The sequence below is a fragment of the Lactuca serriola genome, chromosome 9 (genome assembly GCF_051521515.1).
Source record: "Lactuca serriola cultivar US96UC23 chromosome 9, Lser_US96UC23_V15, whole genome shotgun sequence".
Lineage (NCBI taxonomy): Eukaryota > Viridiplantae > Streptophyta > Magnoliopsida > Asterales > Asteraceae > Lactuca > Lactuca serriola.
Genome location: NC_136416.1, coordinates 48447280 through 48467004, shown reverse-complemented (window position 1 = coordinate 48467004; position 19725 = coordinate 48447280). Strand labels below are relative to the sequence as shown.

The 19725-nt window shown below is 31.8% G+C and overlaps 3 protein-coding genes across 10 annotated transcripts; 1 reads left to right on the top strand and 2 right to left on the bottom strand.

Annotated features, from left to right (window-relative positions):
* Window positions 1-1638: 1638 nt before the first annotated feature.
* On the bottom strand, window positions 1639-12624 carry LOC145073117 (uncharacterized). 3 transcript variants are annotated; one of them, XR_013691239.1, is made up of 4 exons: window positions 12414-12624; window positions 12096-12151; window positions 9813-11650; window positions 1639-3026 (listed from the first exon to the last, which is right to left on the bottom strand). XR_013691239.1 is itself a non-coding variant. In XM_079019680.1 (3 exons), the coding sequence occupies exons 2-3, from the start codon at window positions 4397-4399 to the stop codon at window positions 3309-3311; spliced, it is 1002 nt and encodes a 333-aa protein (XP_078875806.1). In that variant the 5' UTR covers window positions 4400-4408; window positions 9813-9939; the 3' UTR covers window positions 3148-3308. The 3 variants fall into 3 exon arrangements, 1 of the variants encoding a protein (XP_078875806.1); XR_013691240.1 differs by lacking the exon at window positions 1639-3026 and adding an exon at window positions 7079-7765; XM_079019680.1 differs by lacking the exons at window positions 1639-3026; window positions 12096-12151; window positions 12414-12624 and adding exons at window positions 3148-4004; window positions 4094-4408 and having other exon boundaries at window positions 9813-9939.
* On the top strand, window positions 8533-11208 carry LOC145073115 (transcription factor TGA1-like). 4 transcript variants are annotated; one of them, XM_079019679.1, is made up of 9 exons: window positions 8533-8873; window positions 9014-9104; window positions 9396-9577; window positions 9685-9756; window positions 9845-9904; window positions 9990-10067; window positions 10140-10475; window positions 10545-10769; window positions 10840-11208. In XM_079019679.1, exons 3-9 carry the CDS (start codon window positions 9413-9415, stop codon window positions 11002-11004), a joined length of 1101 nt encoding a protein of 366 aa, XP_078875805.1. In that variant the 5' UTR covers window positions 8533-8873; window positions 9014-9104; window positions 9396-9412; the 3' UTR covers window positions 11005-11208. The 4 variants fall into 4 exon arrangements, with proteins under 4 accessions (XP_078875805.1, XP_078875802.1, XP_078875804.1 ...); XM_079019676.1 differs by lacking the exon at window positions 9014-9104 and having other exon boundaries at window positions 8534-8873; XM_079019678.1 differs by lacking the exon at window positions 8533-8873 and having other exon boundaries at window positions 8908-9104.
* A 3991-nt stretch (window positions 12625-16615) lies between the features above and the next one.
* On the bottom strand, window positions 16616-19419 carry LOC145074594 (transducin family protein / WD-40 repeat family protein). 3 transcript variants are annotated; one of them, XM_079020954.1, is made up of 11 exons: window positions 19314-19419; window positions 18756-18919; window positions 18620-18667; window positions 18490-18534; window positions 18120-18385; window positions 17797-17944; window positions 17625-17708; window positions 17415-17530; window positions 17261-17319; window positions 17071-17161; window positions 16616-16991 (listed from the first exon to the last, which is right to left on the bottom strand). In XM_079020954.1, the coding sequence occupies exons 2-11, from the start codon at window positions 18844-18846 to the stop codon at window positions 16764-16766; spliced, it is 1176 nt and encodes a 391-aa protein (XP_078877080.1). In that variant the 5' UTR covers window positions 18847-18919; window positions 19314-19419; the 3' UTR covers window positions 16616-16763. The 3 variants fall into 3 exon arrangements, with proteins under 3 accessions (XP_078877080.1, XP_078877078.1, XP_078877079.1); XM_079020952.1 differs by having other exon boundaries at window positions 19288-19412; XM_079020953.1 differs by having other exon boundaries at window positions 19292-19412.
* Between the last annotated feature and the right edge of the window lie 306 nt (window positions 19420-19725).

Genomic DNA, 19725 nt, shown 5'->3' with positions numbered 1-19725 from the left:
GACTTCAATTTTTTTTGTCACATCGATTCCTCAGAGCAAAAGACCATTCTTCGGAGGTAGCTCCGCAAAATTTTTCTTCAGATTTTTTTTGCACCACATCGATTCCTTGTAGATTAAGTCGCTTTTGCGAAGCACTAGGAGGGTGCTCTGCAGAATCCATATCTATAGGTGGAAACACCTATTTTCTTGTCTATATTTTTTGTAAAACACCACCAAAAACATCGATTATTATGGTCCATTTCCAGAAGTTATATCCCTCTTTGTTATTCAGTTAAAAGTCCAGTTCTCAATGTTTACTTTTCTTAGTGAAAAAAAAAAGTTTATTGCTTTATTATTTGAATTCAATTTCAATAGAACTAGAATTATAAATTTATAATCATGAGTTCTTTGTCGATACGGTTCTATTTACCCATTATAAAAAAAAGGAGTTGCTTATTTTCGACGTAAGAATATGGTATTTATATTTTTTGCATATTTAAGTAATATGTAAGAATATAGAATTCCATTCTTAATACACATAATTATATGCATATTAGCCTTTAGGAACATTGAACACGTGTTCAAATGTTGTATTCTTTTGTTCATATTTTTTGTTTGGTTGGGTGGATTGAGATTGATTTGTATGATGCACTTGTAATTACTGTCAACTATTGTTTATGGAATTTTCGTAATTCTATTATTGTTGAGTAAATTATTGAAATCGTCTTTATGGTTTGATAAAAGTTGCACATTTAGTCCTTAACTTTTTTTTTGCACTCGGATCGTCCCAGTGGTTTGATTTTGTTGTGTTTTTCGTCTCTTACATACATAAAATTAGGGACCAAACGTGCAATTTTGACCAAACCATAGGGACGATTCGAGTGCAAAAAAATATTAGGGACCAAACGTCAATTTTGACCAAACCATAAAGACGATTTCAGTAATTTACTCATTATTTTTTGGATGATTGTTTTTAAGAAATCCATTACTTTTATTATGTGGTAGATATGATATATTTTTTTCTAATAGGTGTGAAAATCTAAGGTGGTGTTTGTTTTGAAAGTTGTCAAATGTCTTTTGTCTTTTTCCATGTCTGCGGAAGAAGACGTGGACTAAAAGTCTTTTTTTATGTATTCATACAAAAAGTCTTAATGCAAAAAGATTGTTTGTTTTTTAATTAGAATGAACTAAAACTTAAAAGATTTTGTAAAAAAGGAGATTAATTAACCATATTTTTTTCTCATATTAAAATACGAATAATTCACGTTGGTTTTTAATAAATTGAAAAACCTATCCATTTAATAATATTTACGAACAATTTAATAGATTTATAGTATTTTGTAAGAAAATATTAGATAATATAAAAAAGCAACGTAAAAATACACATTAGATTTTTTTCTTAATAAGAATTGTATACTTACACGTTGCCACCCGATTTGTATTAATTTTCATTGTTCAAAAACAAAACCAATCTTTGAAATTAATGTTGAAACAACCAAAGCTCAAATGCTAAAAACTCAGCATCTCATACATTACTAATATATTAAAATTTATATTTGACTTAAACTTTGCCAATATTTGACTCAAACTTTGCCAATAAAAATTTCATACAGTTTCAAACATATAATATTTTTTAAAACATTAGATAAACTATATATATTTCGATTCAAACCGGAAGGCCGCTTACTTATTAAAGTTGATATTTTTAAAAACATAAAGGATTGTTTTGATGAGTGTCTTACAATATTAAAACTAAATTCACAAAACTAACATATTTTTATGAAATCATTCATTCTACACGCATTAACTGGTCAGCAATTTGATCTCGCAGATGAACCATATATTCCCGGTCTCTTGCACTTCGTGGTTGTACCTCATCCACGTCATCCTCCTCCTCCTCCTCATCATCTTGTACATTGTTGCTTTGAAGTGATATATCGACTTGATTATATTGAGAAAAATACTCATCACTTAATCCCTCTTTTATTATATAATTATGAAGCGCAAAACATGCAATGACGATGTTTCTTTGTGTAACCAATGGAAATGGAGTCATTCTCTTCAATATAGGGAAACGTGCTTTCAAGAGACCAAAAGCACGTTCAACGACATTTCGAAGTTTTGCATGTGAGTGATTAAATTTTTCTTTGTTGGTTAATGCACGTCTTCGATGAAAATCTCCAAGCCAATACCGCACATTACGATAAGGAGCCATAAATCCTCGAGTGTGTGTATACGCAGCATCACAAAGGTAATACTTATTTGTAAATATAAGGAAATAATTAATTTAAAAAAAAAACTAGAAATATTAAATTGAAAATGTAAACAAACCTGGTGGTGGAAATGGAAATGGTGCATCTCGATCTGTTAAAGCTTCAGATAATATTCTTGAATCATGTGCTATCCCTTCCCATCCAGCCACGACAAATGTAAAAATCATATTGAAGTCGCATATTGCCAATACATTTTGATAGCAGATGCCTTTTCCCCTTCCTCTATACAAATGTTGTTTGTCGAGAGGGACAATAGCATGTACCAAAGTTCCATCAAGCGCACCAACCGCTCCTCTGAAAATCCTTCGTAACCTCCTATTATGTCCCGAGATGTTTGGATTTGGATTAAAGGAAGTTGGTACTATTATATCTTTTGCAAACACCATCATTTTATCCAATACTTCATAAAAATACTTATGAATCGTTTGTTTTGAGTGTTGAAATCTACGTTTGATGATTACATAACGTTGATTGTGACCAATCATCATCAAAAACATCGCCATTTTCTCTTCAACCGATATATGTTTACTATCCTTTAACCAACTTTTTACTCTAAAATGTGTGCAAAGCCGAACATAAGAATCACGTGACATACGTAAGAGTTCAATGCATTGATTATTAGTTCCTTGTAATAACTCTAATGTGAATTGATGCCCAGAAGTTTTTGAGGTATTATCTCGCATTCTTTTCAAACCTCTTCTCCAAAAAAAAAAGCGAAGATACAAATACATAACAATTAGGAGGCGCAACTTTTTATCGTAATCCATTGTGAACCTGTTAAACCATCAACACTTGTTAAACCCTAATATGCTAAATCAAAAAACATAAACATTTGTATCATATTCAAAGCATACATTTTGTTTCAAATAAGTATATAATCCCAATACTAGCAATATTTGTGTCAAATAAGTACACAATCATTCAAATGATAGCAAAAAAACATAATGTCAAACATAAGTTCAAGAAACACATAATTGTTCAAAATGAAAGAAAAAACATAAGTTCAAGAAACACATAATTGTTCAAAATGAAAGAAAAAAAACATAAGCATAAAGACTACTTAAACATCCCTAATGTGGTGCCAGTCATCTTTATCCACCCTTTTAAGACCCCAGGTATCGGTGGCAATGTCATCCATGCCTCTCTCATATTCATGGACATTACAAAAAGGTGAAAGGCTGCTAAAAATATAGGATCCATTGGGTCTAATTCAACTAGCTTCAACCTCTCATAACACTCTTCTACTGTTGGTCCTTCCTTGCTATTCACCATATGTTGCAGAGCTTTTTGCATATCAAGACTCAAATCATCAAGACTAACAGAGGTTTTAGAGGCTTTATCCATATCGGTCCTATCAGTAGAAGCATCACTGGTTTTAGCCCTTTTATCGGGCCTCTCAGTAGAAGCATTAGTGGTTTTACTCCTTTTATTAGGCCTCTCAGTAGAAGCATCAGTGGTTTTACTCCTTTTATCAGGCCTCTCAGTAGAACCACCATGAGCTTTATCACTAGGAGCTCGAGCACTAGTGTCATTAGAAGCGTCATCATCATCATCATCTTCTAGGCCATTAAAAGGGTTGTCATCAATCAGAAGTCTTTGGACACGATGAGAAGAAGATGATGTATCTGCGGGTGTAGTTTGAGTAGAGGTCCATTTGATGCTACCGTTGGCACTACTTCCATCAAACAAAGATGCACAAAGGTTGGGATAAGGCAATGGGTGTGTCCTCAATGATCCTGCCTTTGGATGACCCTAAACCAGGATTAATAGTAATTATAAGTATTTTGACATCATTTTTAAAATTGGACATAAACTAAAAAAATTAAATTATATAGACACACCTTCTTGAATTCTTCCCATTCTGTGTTCACCAAGGCAAATGAATTTGTTTGAGCATTGTATAAATTCCCTGACTTGTTTCTCAAATATTTCCACCCTATGTATTTAGCTTTTAGATTATCAAAAGCATTTTTCAATTGTTTTTGTGAAGTATCCATGTCAAACTTTTCTTTTAGAGCTTTCCCTAACGTAACCCAAGACTCCTTGTGCATGCTACCTCCTTTTCTACCAATTCTGTTGACCTCTTCGATACACGTATCTAATAAACATTTTACTAGCTCATTCGACCATTGTAGTTTGTCTCCCATTTAGACAAGCTATATATAATAACTTTATAAATTAAGTCCATGAAAGAACCGACTTAAAAAACTAAAAATAAAAAACTTCATGATTGATATCTATGGATTGCAACACAAACAACATAAAATAGAAACATTCGATTCAAATGAATCTAAAGTTGATGACAAATAACATGATGTTGATCAAGAAATAAAATTAAATCAAAGCACTACACTAGAAGCATGTAACAAAATCAACAACATTGAGAAATCAACAACATTGACAATGCATGCTTTGATGACATCAAATATACTCATTTTCAAGCATAGAGTACAACATTCTAATACAGTCAAGTCTCATTGTTATGAGAATTGATGTTATTCTGATAAGAACATCATTCATATGCTAAAAGGTACTCTACTTATGTCAAATATGTATACTAATTTTCAATCTTAAAAATATATGGTCTACCTATGAAATTCAACACCAAGTTCATATCCCTCCCATTATTGCAATCAGAAATCAAATGGGTTTTCAGAGTTTCTCAAAATTCTTAACAGTTAATCCTATATTGATTTTGAGATTGAGTTTAAAACATAAAGGAAGGAAAATTGGAAGTTATTTGAGAAATCAAATAACATTAACGTTTTTAATTGACAAAATGGTGATGGGATTTCACTATTAATGGAGTCTAAATTGATAATACAAGTTGAGAAAGGGTAAGAAAAGAACGAGACATGAGAAAAAAGAGCCACATAAAAGAAGAGCCAAGAACAGCCAAGAACAGAAGGATAAAGAGGAGCTGGAACCTGATGCGCCGATGGCGAGGACGACAGCAGCGTGGAACGACGGAGGTAGAGCGAGACAACCGTCCGATGGAGGAGTTGGCTGTTATGGAGAGATCGCCGGTGTGAGTGCAGTCGTGAAAGGGGGGAGATCGAATGGGGGCGATGGAGGCGACGAATGTATTCCAAGGTTAGAAGGGGTATTATTAGGTCTTTCCGGATAAGTGATGAAAAAGACTTTTTGGGCTATTTTGTCTTCCAGAAAACAAACAATCTATTTGACAAATGTCTACCCGCCCGCAGATGAAAGAGCCCAAAAAGACCTTTTTCAAAAAAACAAACGAGCCCTAAGTTGTTATGTGCCTTCCTATTGCAAAACACAACCTTATCTTATATTTCTTTTAAATAGATGTTTTCTAACGTCTTTCTAGTTTTTTTAATAAAATTCCGTCGTTCTAAAAAAAATTTAGTCTTGTAGCATTCGCTTCGTAATGGATTTATAACTTTCGTTGCCCTTACTTGTGCATTATTCTTTCCAAATGCTTTGATAACTTGAGTACATCTAAAGTAATGGGACCCTCAATTTTTAAACAATGAAATCTAATTACCTGAACTAAAATATTACTATATATCTAAATCATATATTCTTTTATTGCTTATATATAGTACATGCCTAATACAACAAGATGTGCATGACAATACGTCAACAATATTCATATAAAATGATTTTCACAGACACTACATAAGAAAAAATGATCTTATTTCATGTAAATTCACAATTATTGAAACATTGAGCAGATTAATTCAAAAGATTAAAAAAGAAGAAGCACTTATTTGTACTTTATATTAACCTTTTTTATGACTTTATGTGTTAATTAGTTGTAATACTCTTGCAAATATGAAATAGAATATATATATATATATATATATATATATATATATATATATATATATATATATATATATATATATATATATATATATATATATATATATATATATATATATATATATATATATATGTGATTAAAATCGGTTAAGTTAGATGCACATGCATGCTAGTGTAAAAGTTGTTTCTGGTAGAATGCTATACACGTGAATTTGATGAACACTAATTAATTTGCATACTTTCATTCTATGATAAACAAAAATATTACATCAAACTTTTTCTTTTTCTAAATATGATACTACCCAAAAATTCTATTTGTTATCAGGAAAATAACAAATTATCAAAGATGACTGAGAAATATTTTTCATTGAAAGATAACGTTTTGTCTTAAGATTTTAACACATTTTGTTTTTTGTTTTTTTCTAGCAAACTACAAACTTATTAAGAGTATAAGAGTCAATAGCAGACTTTACAAAAGTCAAAGTCAAATGAGAAGCACATAGTACTATAAAAGGAGTCATGTCCTCAACTCAAGTACTCAAAAGAATCTTAGAGGTACTACTTTTCAAATTTAGTAATGAAAATGAACTTAACTTCATTTAGAATTTATTGAGTTTAAGTAACATAACATTTATATAGAAAAAGATTATTTGAAGATGAAGAAAACTTATCATAAGTTGTTTCACTAGCTTTGTTTAATTTGTAATCGGTTCATCACGAGATATTATATGTTTTCCTACTTTTTCTTTTTATTTATCTTCATACTCATATGAAATTATGACAAATGCCGTATTTTAATAATATTAATAATATTTTAAGACATTTGTCATCATTTCATAGGGTTAAAAAGATAATTAGGAATAAAAATAAGATGATATTTAATTTTTAGTTCATTATACATGTATTTGTTTTAACAGTGCTAAAAAGAGATTATATATGGTTTCTACTTTCTAGTATTAACCGGATTTTGAAGTCAACCAACCCAAATAAGTTTTAATTTAGTGGTCCTATTATAAAACCAAACAAATGCAACATTATAAAGTAAAAAGTAGTGGCCTTCATTGATTTTAAATGTTCCAAAGATGGTTTCACTTTGAAACTTCCAAATCGCCCAACAAGTCATAAGCAAAACAACATCAAGACACTTCTTTTGAAATCAAGTAATCTTGAGTTGATTCTTCCATGCAAGAAACTCTGAAAAGTTGGCAAAGTGCGCATAGCACAAACATGATCCGCAAGGGGACAAAAGAAAAACTTGTCCTCCAATGCCACATGTAGTGCATAAAAGGAATCCAAATCAATCCCACGTTTGTAAAGTTTGTTTAACTTAAACATCCAAACCAAAACATGAACTAGATTGATCCATCGAGTAGGATAATCTTCAATAAGTAACTTCAACTTCTCGATTAATCGCCTTGTCGAGAGATCGTGTATTCCTCATCGGCTCCTAATGTATACTTTCATCTCTCACTTTGATAGGTTAAAACCACATTTTGAAACAAATCATGTAAACTCCTCCATTGTTTTAACTCGACCCTTCCTCTCAATTCACGATGCAAGTAAGAAGGTCACATTTCAAGCAAACGATAATCTCCCCCAACCAAATATCTTGTTAAAACAATGTTTTCATATCATCACCCATTTTTTTCGAGCTTAAAGGCTAAAGACACATTTGTCATTTAATTGTTTAGTGGAACACAAAATGTCAACCCATGGCACATCTACATGACCCGCAAGAATGTTTATGTGTTAATGACAATCCTCTCCATAAATATTTTAAAAAACGTGCATCGATAGAGCATCTGGATTGTTTAAAAGACACCACTTCCATTTGAATAAAAGTGATATATTAAACGTATAAAGGTTTCCCACTCCTAAGTAATCTCGCTTGTAATATCTTTAACATTCAGTTTATGATGTTGGAATATGTTAATGTAAAGGACTATGCTTTTGTATGTTCATTAGAATGCCCAAGACCTCAAAATGTGATAAATATGACTATGCTAAGTAATCTTGCTTGTAACATCCTTAACATTATAAAACGTTGATAAGTAATGAAAAACATGAAAATAGATTTATCTAGCCATTTTGTGAAATGTTAGTAGATACTTGAGACAAAATAAGCTTAAACTAAAAAAAATAGTAGCTTACTACTCTATTCCTAAACTACTTCTAATTCCACCTATACAGTCCGAAACCTCTTGTTTTTTAAGAAAATCAAAGCAATTATGTATATATTTTTTGGAAAATTAACATAATTCTTTGATGAATATAAGAGTATCCAAAAAAAAGGTGGAGAAGAATGAATGGGTGATTGTAAAGAATTGGTGCCAATAATGAGTTGGTACGCATTTCCAAAATATAATAACCTAACCCCCCATGTCATTCAAAAGCCATATCCTTTAATCAGATCATCTCTTTCTCTTCTGGGATTAATAAATAATAATCCTCAATATCAGAAACAAGATTAATTAAATCAATAACTAATACATAATGCATCTAAAGCTGTACTTTAATCTGAATTTGTTAATCTTTAAACTGGAAAAGCAGCTACCCTTTTTTTTAATTGTAAACACAACACTATTATTGTTATGTAATATTATTTTAATGCTTAATTTGTCAATTTATTTAGGTTTTTTCATTCTTTACACAATTGGGTGTTTTTGCTTTTAGGCAATGGGTGATGGGTGGTTCTGATATCATCTAAATTAGTATAATTTATTGCTTTATTTTAATGGGTTTAGTTTCTTGTTTATAAAAACCCCAACAAAATTGGATCTTTTTTGGTTTTTCAAGATTTCCCCTTCTCCATTTACCCCTCATGCACAGGTTAGCTTTTCAGTAACCCTTCTCTCTTCTTCGTTTTTCTTGATTTGTAGGTGCTTTTCTGTCTAAATCTCTGTGTTTAAGTTCTTGTTTCTTGATATAATAATGATTTTAAAGGTGTTTTTGTGTGTGTGATTTTTTAGAGGAATTGAAGGCTGCAACCTGGATATTGGTAGCTTCAATAGAAACAGATGACAAAGTTGCAATTTTTACGAAATAATTTTTGTTTTTTAGGTATTTTTTAATGCTATGATTAATCCTACATAAGTAGTACACTCTGCATCAGATGTTGTACAGACTCTTGATCCAAATCATCTACCTATGAAGTTTTATGCAATTATATATTCTGTTATGAATGATCATGTTGACTTTTAGGAATTTTGTAGTTTTTTGGTCTGTTTGCTTACTTTTTTTATATAGTTCGTTGAAATTATCAACTTTTCCTATTGGACTGAAGTGTGATTTATGAGGATTTTGAAGTTAATTATGCATCTGATTACCGTTTTCTTCTTCAAAATTCATCAGAATTTTGTAAGTAAACCATGGCCTCAACTTCAACTCAATTTGTAACCTCAAGAAGAATGGGAATATACGATCCACTGCAACAAATAAGCATGTGGGACGATGGTTTTGGAGCTAATCTTAACCCTAACACAAGCCCTGGTATGATGATGATGACACAGGTCGATTCAAGGCTAGCAAACAAGGTCTTTGAAATTACTAAAGTTTTATATCTATCTATCTATCTATATGTATGCGTATAGATCATGTTCTTCAAGATTATTGAAATTTCATGTTACTGTGATTCTTTTAGACCGAATACAATTCTCAAGAATCGTTAGAACCATCGCCAGAAGCTCGAGCAACAAAAACAATTTCAGATAAGGTGATAACTGATAACAATCGTATTGAATTTGTGTTTGAAATTTGAATGTACGTTACCTGACATATGCTTCGTGTTCGTCTGGTTGTAGTTGCAGAGACGACTAGCACAAAATCGTGAAGCTGCTCGTAAAAGTCGTTTAAGGAAAAAGGTTAGATCAAATCATGAAACGTGAAAGAAATTTACGAATCCTGATCATGAATCGAGCGTGGTTTGATTCTCAACTTTTTTTTCAGGCGTATGTTCAACAATTGGAATCCGGTCGTTTAAAATTGGTGCAATTAGAACAAGAACTCGAGAGGGCTCGACGGCAGGTTAATTTCCATTTTCCAATTCCGATTCACGGCTGAATCTGATGTGTCGATAGTTGATTGGTTGAATTACAGGGCGCATACGGTGGTCTATTGAACACCGGCAACAGTTTGTTATCTGGTAATGTAATGAACGCCGGGATTGCTACATTCGAAATGGAGTATGAATTGTGGATTGGGGAACAACGGAAGAAGGACGATGATCTTCGGAAAGTGTTGTTGACTCATACGAGTGATGTCGAGCTTCGTATGTTCGTCGACACTGGATTGAACCATTACTACGATCTTTTCCGAATGAAGGCGGACGCCGCAAAGGCCGACGTGTTTTATTTGTTGAACGGGTTGTGGAGAACTCCGGTGGAGCGGTTCTTCCAGTGGATCGGCGGATTCCGGCCATCTGAGCTCTTATACGTAAGCTTCCGCCTTCAGCTTTCAATTTCAATTAAACAAATAACATTTTAGGGTTTGCATTGGTGGCAGATACTGATACCACAAATCGAGCTAACGGATACGCAACTGGTGAAGGCGAGGGGTCTCCGGCAATCATGCGAGCAAGCGGAGGAGGCACTGAGTCAAGGAATGGAAAAGCTTCAACAGACATTAGCTCAGAGCATCACAATCGACATAACCGGAGCCGGAAGTTACACCACACAGATGAATTGTGCACTCGAAAGGCTCGAAGCGCTTGAAATTTTCTTGAATCAGGTAAAATTCGAAATAAGCTTTGATCGTCTTCTTCATTCTCTAATCGGAATGTCCAAAAAAAACTTCACAGGCGGATCACCTCCGGCAACAGACTCTGCAACAAATGTATCAGATTTTAACACTTCGTCAAGCAGCAAAAGCATTGCTTGCACTTGGTGAATACTTTCAACGTCTTCGTGTACTGAGTTCAATCTGGTCTGGTCGTCCTCATGATCGTGGAACTTTACTTTCATGAATCAATCTACTTTTTTCGAGTTTTCATTAGCCGCCATTAGCAAATCTAGAGATTTTTACTAGCAACTTTACTTTCATAAAATCACCTCATATCAATCAATCCCATTGCTACTTTATAATCTGTTTACTCGTTTCGTGAACAAAAATGTAAATATAATTTGTAATATTGTGAGCATATATATGAATGTATGTATGTATATCTATATATGCAAGAGGTCCACTTTATCGACCATATTATGTGTGTACAAGAATTATTGATAGTTGTTGACCAGAGTCTCCAAAAACTCTTCTGTTTGATTAAAATCATAATTATTTTAAATCAACTAGATAATGGTTACAAAACCATAAAATTTTTCTAGAAATAGAAGAATACATAAAAGCTCCATAAATTGATCGAAAAAAAATTAAAAACTTAGATTAGTCCAAACAATTCCCCTATTACAAGTCAAAAAAAGAAGTTATACTTAGTTTGATGGAACATGATAGTATTTGCCTCTACAAATGCATCTATAAATGACTGGACATGATTCGGTCATCGGACACTTGTAGCTTATCATCACCCTTTTGCATGGAAAACATGGCCCACAAGCGTGTGAGCAATCTGGTATGTTTGACCCTGTTGGATATAATTCTTCGTATTTTTGCTTCTACAAAATATATACAAAAGTTTAGATGAGCTTTATAGAATTTAAAACACATGTAAGAGCTTGTATTTATCCATATAAATTGTAATTGTAATATGAAAAAATAGTTAATTTTTACATAGCATATATGTCTCATGGCTATTGTCCAACATTTTGTAGTGTCTTTGATAAAATGTTTTCTGCATCCGGTCACCGAATATAAAACTCTCTATTTTTCTATTTAAATCATTGTCAAAACGATGTTAATTTAGTTCTAAATTTGATAAAGAGCTTCGTATAATTAACTTCCTTTTCTTTTTTCTTTGGTAGCATTTTATTGTATGTTTTAATGTAACAATTATTTTTTTTCTTGTCTTCAATATAGAGACATCAAAGTCAAAATGTAGGTTACCACTTACTGACATTTAAAGTCAAAGTCAAAGTAAGGGGTGAATATTGGAAAACTAACCTTAGGGTGTGAATGAATTTGGTGATCACCATGAGTTATCTTCTCTCCGTGTATGACTGAAATACACAATAGAATACAATGAGCAATAGTCAATAGACTACCATCTTCTTTTCAACGGAGTGAAATGGATGGTAGAATAATCACAATAAACCAAGTGTACGTACCAATTGCCATATAAAATATATGTGAAATGACGATTTTGCCATAAAAATAAAAAGATGAAGACTTTGACCTTAGTTAACTACAATGAGAACAATAATCACAATACACCAAGTGCACATGGATATAAAGAATATGCAATGAATATAAAGCCCTTACAATGATGAGGATGAAGACTTCCACCATGGCTAAGAACCAAGAAAACAATAATGACAAAAAACCAAGTGTGGAATCTAAGTGAATGGATGTGCTTCATTTTCTTAACTCTTCTTTTTTCTTTTTAGGATTAAAAGAAAAAATATATATATTGAGATTATGAATAGAAGTAGAAGATGGTCAAAACCATGTAAGAAAAAGAAGTCAAGATTTGGGAGGGGTTTGGAGAATGAATAAACCATAAACATTTATATACATAGATATGAGATTTCAGTAATTAATGTTAGGGTTACATTTGATGCGCTTCACATGATTCTTGGCCACACCCCTTATTTGAAGCTTTCACATGTTGTTGTGAGTTGAGAATTTCCAACAAAAATTGGACCAAATGATAGGTCAAAATTTTTGAATCTAGAAACAATGCATTTATGAGTGACCACCATTGATTGATGTTAGAAATTTGGTCAAGCATATGATACCAAAAAAAACAATCTTTATATAGAATTGTGACAAAAGAAAAACTATGTATTTAAAAGGTATAAGATTTTTTTATCATATCTATTTGGTATTCGAATTGAATATTGTACCATATTTCAATTGGAAAATTGTGTTTACATAAAAAATAATAATAATAGTATAGTTTAGTTACAATTACCACGTAACTCATGAAAAGGCAATTATAGAATATATTCAAGCTTTGGTGAATAGGGACATGTACAACATTAAATGCTTCGTGTACATTTGGATTGCATTCATTGCCGTCTACCAAAATATAATGAAAAGGACAAAAAGTTCACGTGACTGACACATTAACAAATCTTTGAGGACGAAGACCATTGACATTTTGACACCCAAAACTTAACAAGGGGCTATTTGGTAATCTTTAAAAAGTGCAATTAAATATATCTTACTAAGTTACAGCATATGGACCACGGTAAAAGATATATAAAATTTTATTAAACTAAAGTTTTGTTTAAACTTTTATATTTATATTATTATTTAAAATTAATATATTGTTTTATTTGAATATCCACTATTCATTATGTATGTGAAGACATTTAATATTTCTATGATTTTCTAGAACATAATATAAATTTGAATAGAGTGTAAAAAACACAATTACTCATGGAAATGACATGCATGAATATACTTTTAATCGTATAAGTGTTTATAGAATTTGATTATGTGATTGTGGAAATAGAGTCAGCATCTTGGAGCCTTTTCTTCAACCTTTTTTTCATCGTTGTCTCTCTATTAAACATACATAGATACACTTTTCAAGTTATGAGAAAAAATATAAAACCAAAGAACCACTGAAATAAAATCCGTCAATTCCTTTTATATTTCCGAAATTCCATAAATGTCCATGAAGTCTTTTGAGGAAATTCGTTGGGCAATCTTCCATAATCCAATTGTAAAGGATCCAAAAAACATGAGAACATGAATACACAAGATTTTTTTTGTAATAAATTGAGCTCTACCCTCCAAAAGATCAATCCATCATCAGGTACCATTCCGAACAACTGAATCTTCTTCTTTTGACATTCTTATACCAACAGAAATCATTGCTAACTTCATAGATCTTCAAGAAATCCAAATCAAGATGGCAGATAATAATAATAATAATAATAATAATAATAATAATAATAATAATAATAATAATAATAATAATAATAATAATTAAAATATGAGATTACCCTTGCTGCAAATTCTTTAACCGAAATATACTTAGATCCATTAAAAATTCTTTATTTATTCTCCTTTTTTATTCCAATAAAACCAACCCTGCAGCAGAAACCCATAAAAAATCTTGAAGTTTTTATGATTAACCAAAAAATGACCATTATACCCTTGATGACTCTTAGAATAATAACAACTTCTGCTTTTGGCTTTTTTTTATTCCAAAAGGAGATTGATTTACATAACCGGATAATTCAAACCTTTAAAGTGTAATCATCTTTCATGTTATCCAAGTCGTGAATGAAAGTGATGTTTCTCTCTGCCATTATCAATGTAACAAAACATCAAAGAAGAAAATATTATTTAGCAGAATGTATATAGTTTAATAGAAAAAAAAATATATTGTTAAGTATTTATAAATCGATATGTTACCGTATAAATAAATGAAGTCAATGTTAATGGTTTTGAATATCAATACAATAAGTGTTCAAATGTTCAAATTGCTCTCTTTGCGATTGCAATAATAATACACAATGTAAGACCACAACAGTGAGTTAATGAACATCCCATTTACATGTATAATGAATCTAAACGATCATGTAACCCATTTAACATGTATAATGAATCTAAAAATTCGTGTAACCCATTTAACATGTATTTGAATATTCGTTATTGCAATAATACCTTGTGTAAATAACAACCAACAACCAAGAAATGACCGAATTGACCTTTTAACCAGGTTACTATCCTTTCATTTATGGAAACCAAGGACAGAATTGCCCTTTTAATATTGATTCATTGTGAGTAGATTAGACTAAAGTTCATTTTCATATAAAAAAGAGCATTGCACAGTTAAGAAATCCAATAATAATAACATTTTGGAAGTGTCAGGGACAATTTGGAAATAGATTTCCAAGATGGTTACATGTAAATCGATATGGAAGATGGATAATAATCGTATAGGTATAACATATAATAATTAAACTTTTATTTTACTACTTTGAAGGGATTTTAAAGATTATAAAGATGCAACCAAGAAAAAAACACACCATAAAAAAAATGCAAAGCACAAACAGATCATAAGTATTCAAAACATATAATATTCCTTTTACATGTAATTCGTTTTGGAAGACGGGTAATATTAACATATACGATTCGTTATAAGTATCAACATTACATGAAAGACGGATAATATTAACATATACTATTCCTAATAAGTATCAACATTACAGAGTAAAAGGGATTAAGAACATACAGTTGTCTCGACTAATCAGACTCATCTTCTGGAGAAGTTTTTGGACTTGTTTCATGTGGTGGAAATATGAAAGAATGGTCGTGTAAATTAATGATTAAAAATGTATGAATTTTATATATATATATATATATATATATATATATATATATATATATATATATATATATATATATATATATATATATATATATATAACTGAATAGGATGAAAAAGGGGCAAGTAAATCAACTGAATTGCAATTAATTTTAAATTAAAAATATCATACGTTATCAATTTCTTATTTGCAGGGATTCGATATGAGTGATAACAGTCGTTTCATAAATTTTAAAATGAAATAGAAGAATGAATATGATAACCAATTAAGTCTTTCCAAACGTGAAGCAGTTTTTCAAATCACATCACATTTAAATTTAATTTAAATTGGATATATAAGTTATAAATATCATAAGACCTGGACATGTAAGCCACCCTGTGATATGAAGGAGGGGCAAAAATGGGATTTCACATTGAATGAATTTCGAGTTTTAAAAAGGACACGTGGCAGAAAGGATTCTTTTATTAGACAGAAAGATTTTTATTTTTACCAATCTTTCTATCTATTTAAATTATTTTAAATTATGATATGTATAACATTTAATGCCAATTTAATATTAGGATCGTTTATACTTTGTTAACCACCACTAAAAAAATCAAAATTCTTGGAATTGTCTTCTCTAACCCTAACTATTAGTAATATATTGAAACCATTCACTTCAGCATTGAGAATGATTTACCAAAAAAAACCTCTAAAACCTATTTATTTATTCCATATCACCTTCATTAACTATCTTTTAGTTCGGCCAAACTATATTTGGCATAATAGTTGTAAGGTAAGGTGTGTCCAGTTATATAAAAACTAAAAACTATTTCAAATAGCTTTTAAATTAACAATTTTTGTTTTAATATAAAACCTTTTAAGTTTATAGTTCAAACAAAAACTATAATTCTAAAAAATTTCTTAAAAGCTAAATTTTAGTCGCCAAACATACCTAACACACTCAAGGACTTGTTATAATAATAGGCATACCAGTGATCATATTCTTCACGTTATCATAGTTACATTCATATTCATATTCTAAATATACTTATCACTAGACCTTAATAATAAAGAATATTTAACATAATATAACAACACAAACTTCTTGACACGACAAAAATAGATATTACAAATATATTTTACTACGAGATAATCACGGTCTATAAATTTCTATTTCTTTCATATCAAAATCTATTTTAGAAATTTAACCAATAATAATAGAAGTTTGAACAATAAAAAAACAATCAAACAGTTGGATATCTGAAGGTGTTTGTATGATTCATATGTATTAATCTTACAAAGATGGCAAAATGGTAATAACACGGTTTGACTTTTTGTTGACTTAGTGAAATTCATCAATCTCAAATACTCTTGCAGTTCCATCAAGAGAAACAGAAACTAAATGGTTTCCATCAGCTGATATAGCCAATGACTGAATAGCATCAGAATGTCCTCTCAATGTCTTAACACATTCTCCAGACAGACTGTCCCATATCCTCACTCTCCCATCCACACACCCTGTCGCCACAAATCGGGACCCACCTACCCATGACAGACACGTCACCCCCTCCTGCTCAACAACAAAAGATGGAAATGTTAGAACATGTGAAAAGACTTTTTTACCCTTTTCAAGATATGATGAAACAAACCTCGTGTTCGCAAGTGCAACGGGGTATAGAGTGTTGTAGATCCCAGATGATGAGTTTTTTATCCATGCTTCCGGTTGCTGCCCATGGAGAGCTGACACGTGAATTGATGTCGTGTAGTTAGTTAAAACTGAAAAGACTTTTTTACCCCTGGAATGTACAGACTACAAAGTTGTCTTCGTTTGAAATTTACCTAGATGAGAGCCCGATGCATTCGATTGAATCCGTATGTGAAGTTAGAGAAGTCACAACCTGTGTTCGAAAAAAAAAATTAAAATATGTAATAAAAATAAATGAATAAATATGAAAAATTAATGAATTAAAGTAAAAGATGAAATTATTCGAACCTTCCCGGTTATGATATTGACTACATGGGCAGAACCGTCTTTTGAACCGGTAAGAACGAGAGATGAGTCAGCAGTTATTGCCAAACATGTAAGCCCTTCGGTGTGATAAAAATGACCTTTAATACAAAAAAGAAAAAAGTAAAATATATATTTAAATTAAAATCTTTAATGGAATATAATAAGAAGCAATGAGAATTACATATTACATACCTCTAACAACATGAATATTCTCTCCAGTTTTTGGGTTCCATATCCTCAAACTTGCATCATCAGAACCCGTACAAATTATTTTACCTAAATACCAAAATGGTATTAATTCAACAAGTGCTTGTTTGACTTTTTGACTTAATAAAAAAAGAACGACTTAACAGACAAAAATTACCATCAGGGGTAAAATCACCACAAGTGACAGTGCTAGCATGACCCGAGAAAGTATTAAGATAAACCGCCTTGTCAGCATTCCACATCCAAACAGTCGAATCATCCGAACCACCTAAAACCAGGTGTCCACGTGGATGCCACCTCACCCACTAAACACTCACATCAGCCCAAAACACAAAAAATATAAAGAGGCTGTTTGATAAAACTGAACCATTCACTGAATGAAGTGAATGGTTCAGAGGTTATATTAACCGCATTGAATCTGTCAGCTTTTATCAAACAGCCCCAGAAAGAAAGAGGATAGTACAAGATTTTGTGTACTACCTCGATTCCTGTTCCGGGTCCCTCGAGTGTACATTTTAGGGTTCCTGATAAGATGTCCCACACTTGAATGACACCATCAAAGCTTCCAGAAGCTGCCAGCTGTCCATCAGAACTGAAGGATACACTAGACACTGAATCCTTGTGACCTTGTAATTCAAAAGCCCAATCTCCTTGACCGATTTTCCAAAGAAACCCTTTGTCATCACCTGCTCCTGTTGCCACTAATGTAGGGTCTGTAGGGCTACATGCAACTGTGTATACTTCACCTGTTATAAAGACTTAATCTGGTAAGCTATATGTGTATGTCTGAGTGTTTCTTTTTGACTTAATTGAAGAGATAATGAGTTAATAGAGAATGTTAGTTAGTTACCTGTGTGGCCAGTGAATATGTGCACTGAATCATCAGCTTCGTCTACTGTAGAGAAAGCAATTGAACAAAAAAGTGTTTGAGTAGAAAAGAAGAGAAAAGAAAAGAAATGGTTTTGGAGTCTTTGACAAACCATAAGCTTCAGTATCAGAATCTGCATCATCGTCTGCATCAGGGAGATCTGAAGAAAGGGAATGAAGTTTTGTGATATGTGGATTTGAAACTTGAAAGAGAAAGTATGTAAATTCAGGGGTAGAAAGTAAAATCACCTTCTTCGTCTACATTGATTTCTTCTACGATGTCATCTTCATCAAGAAAGACATCACCGTGATCTTCACCTTCGTTTAAAGGAGTACTCATGGTCGTTACTTAAATATCGATCCCAGAAGATGAACAGGGGTTTAGCTAGGGTTTGACGAACGAAGCTGATGTCCTATCAAAATCAATAACATTGAGTCAATTCCTTCCAGCTGCTTAAATAGAAAGCAGAATTCAAATATACATGAATGTAAACATAAGCATACGAAGAATAAGATCAACAGAATAAGATGAACATCAGTAACAAATTTAGCTTTATGGTACTCCGAAAAGGGAATTTTTTACATATATCAGATTGACAAATACTTTCTGAGCATTGTAAAATTAAATACATGCAATATTTAGCGTATTTCAACAACAAATAAAGAATAAACTAAATATTCCATCAAGCAGAACGGATTCTATCATAAACAGATCACTGTAAATCGGGGAAAGGTTTAAGAAACGGAAAAAGAAATCCATTAGAATCGATGCGAGGCTTACAAACCGAAGAAAAGGTAAAAACAAACTCAGTTATTAAGCCCTGAGCACCACGCCGTTGCTCCTGCCGCTGCCGCCGCCGAAGAATGAAGAAGAGTTTCGTCGAGAATATGACTTTTGCCGACTCTTTTTTAGTGGAGGTCGATTATTGTTTTAATACTTTCTTTGAGTCCTTATTCTTTGGACAATTTTCATAAAGACCCCCTGTAGTTTTATTGATACTTGCTGCGATTTAGGAATCAAACAATAAAACTTTTTTTTTTAATTTTATGTTTTGTGTAAAAGGAATATTAGTTTCAATCATCTCCATTTAACCAAAAACTCACTCCAGCCAAGGCAGAAATCGAGCACAGTAACAGTTGAAACGATTTAATCTTGAACTAACCAATTTGAATGACTAAACTGAAACGGAAATGATACTGAAACCAAATTGAGCAAAAT

Coding starts and splice junctions, on each gene's coding strand:
- LOC145074594 (XM_079020954.1), bottom strand. CDS start 18,846: ATGAGTACTCCTTTAAACGAAGGTGAAGATCACGGTGATGTCTTTCTT. Junction 17,531..17,624: donor GAATATTCATGTTGTTAGAG/GTATGTAATATG, acceptor TTTGTATTAAAG/GTCATTTTTATCACACCGAA. Junction 17,162..17,260: donor TGCATCGGGCTCTCATCTAG/GTAAATTTCAAA, acceptor TTCACGTGTCAG/CTCTCCATGGGCAGCAACCG.
- LOC145073117 (XM_079019680.1), bottom strand. CDS start 4,399: ATGGGAGACAAACTACAATGGTCGAATGAGCTAGTAAAATGTTTATTA. Junction 4,005..4,093: donor AATGGGAAGAATTCAAGAAG/GTGTGTCTATAT, acceptor ATCCTGGTTTAG/GGTCATCCAAAGGCAGGATC.
- LOC145073115 (XM_079019679.1), top strand. CDS start 9,413: ATGGCCTCAACTTCAACTCAATTTGTAACCTCAAGAAGAATGGGAATA. Junction 9,578..9,684: donor ATTCAAGGCTAGCAAACAAG/GTCTTTGAAATT, acceptor TGATTCTTTTAG/ACCGAATACAATTCTCAAGA. Junction 9,757..9,844: donor CAAAAACAATTTCAGATAAG/GTGATAACTGAT, acceptor GTCTGGTTGTAG/TTGCAGAGACGACTAGCACA.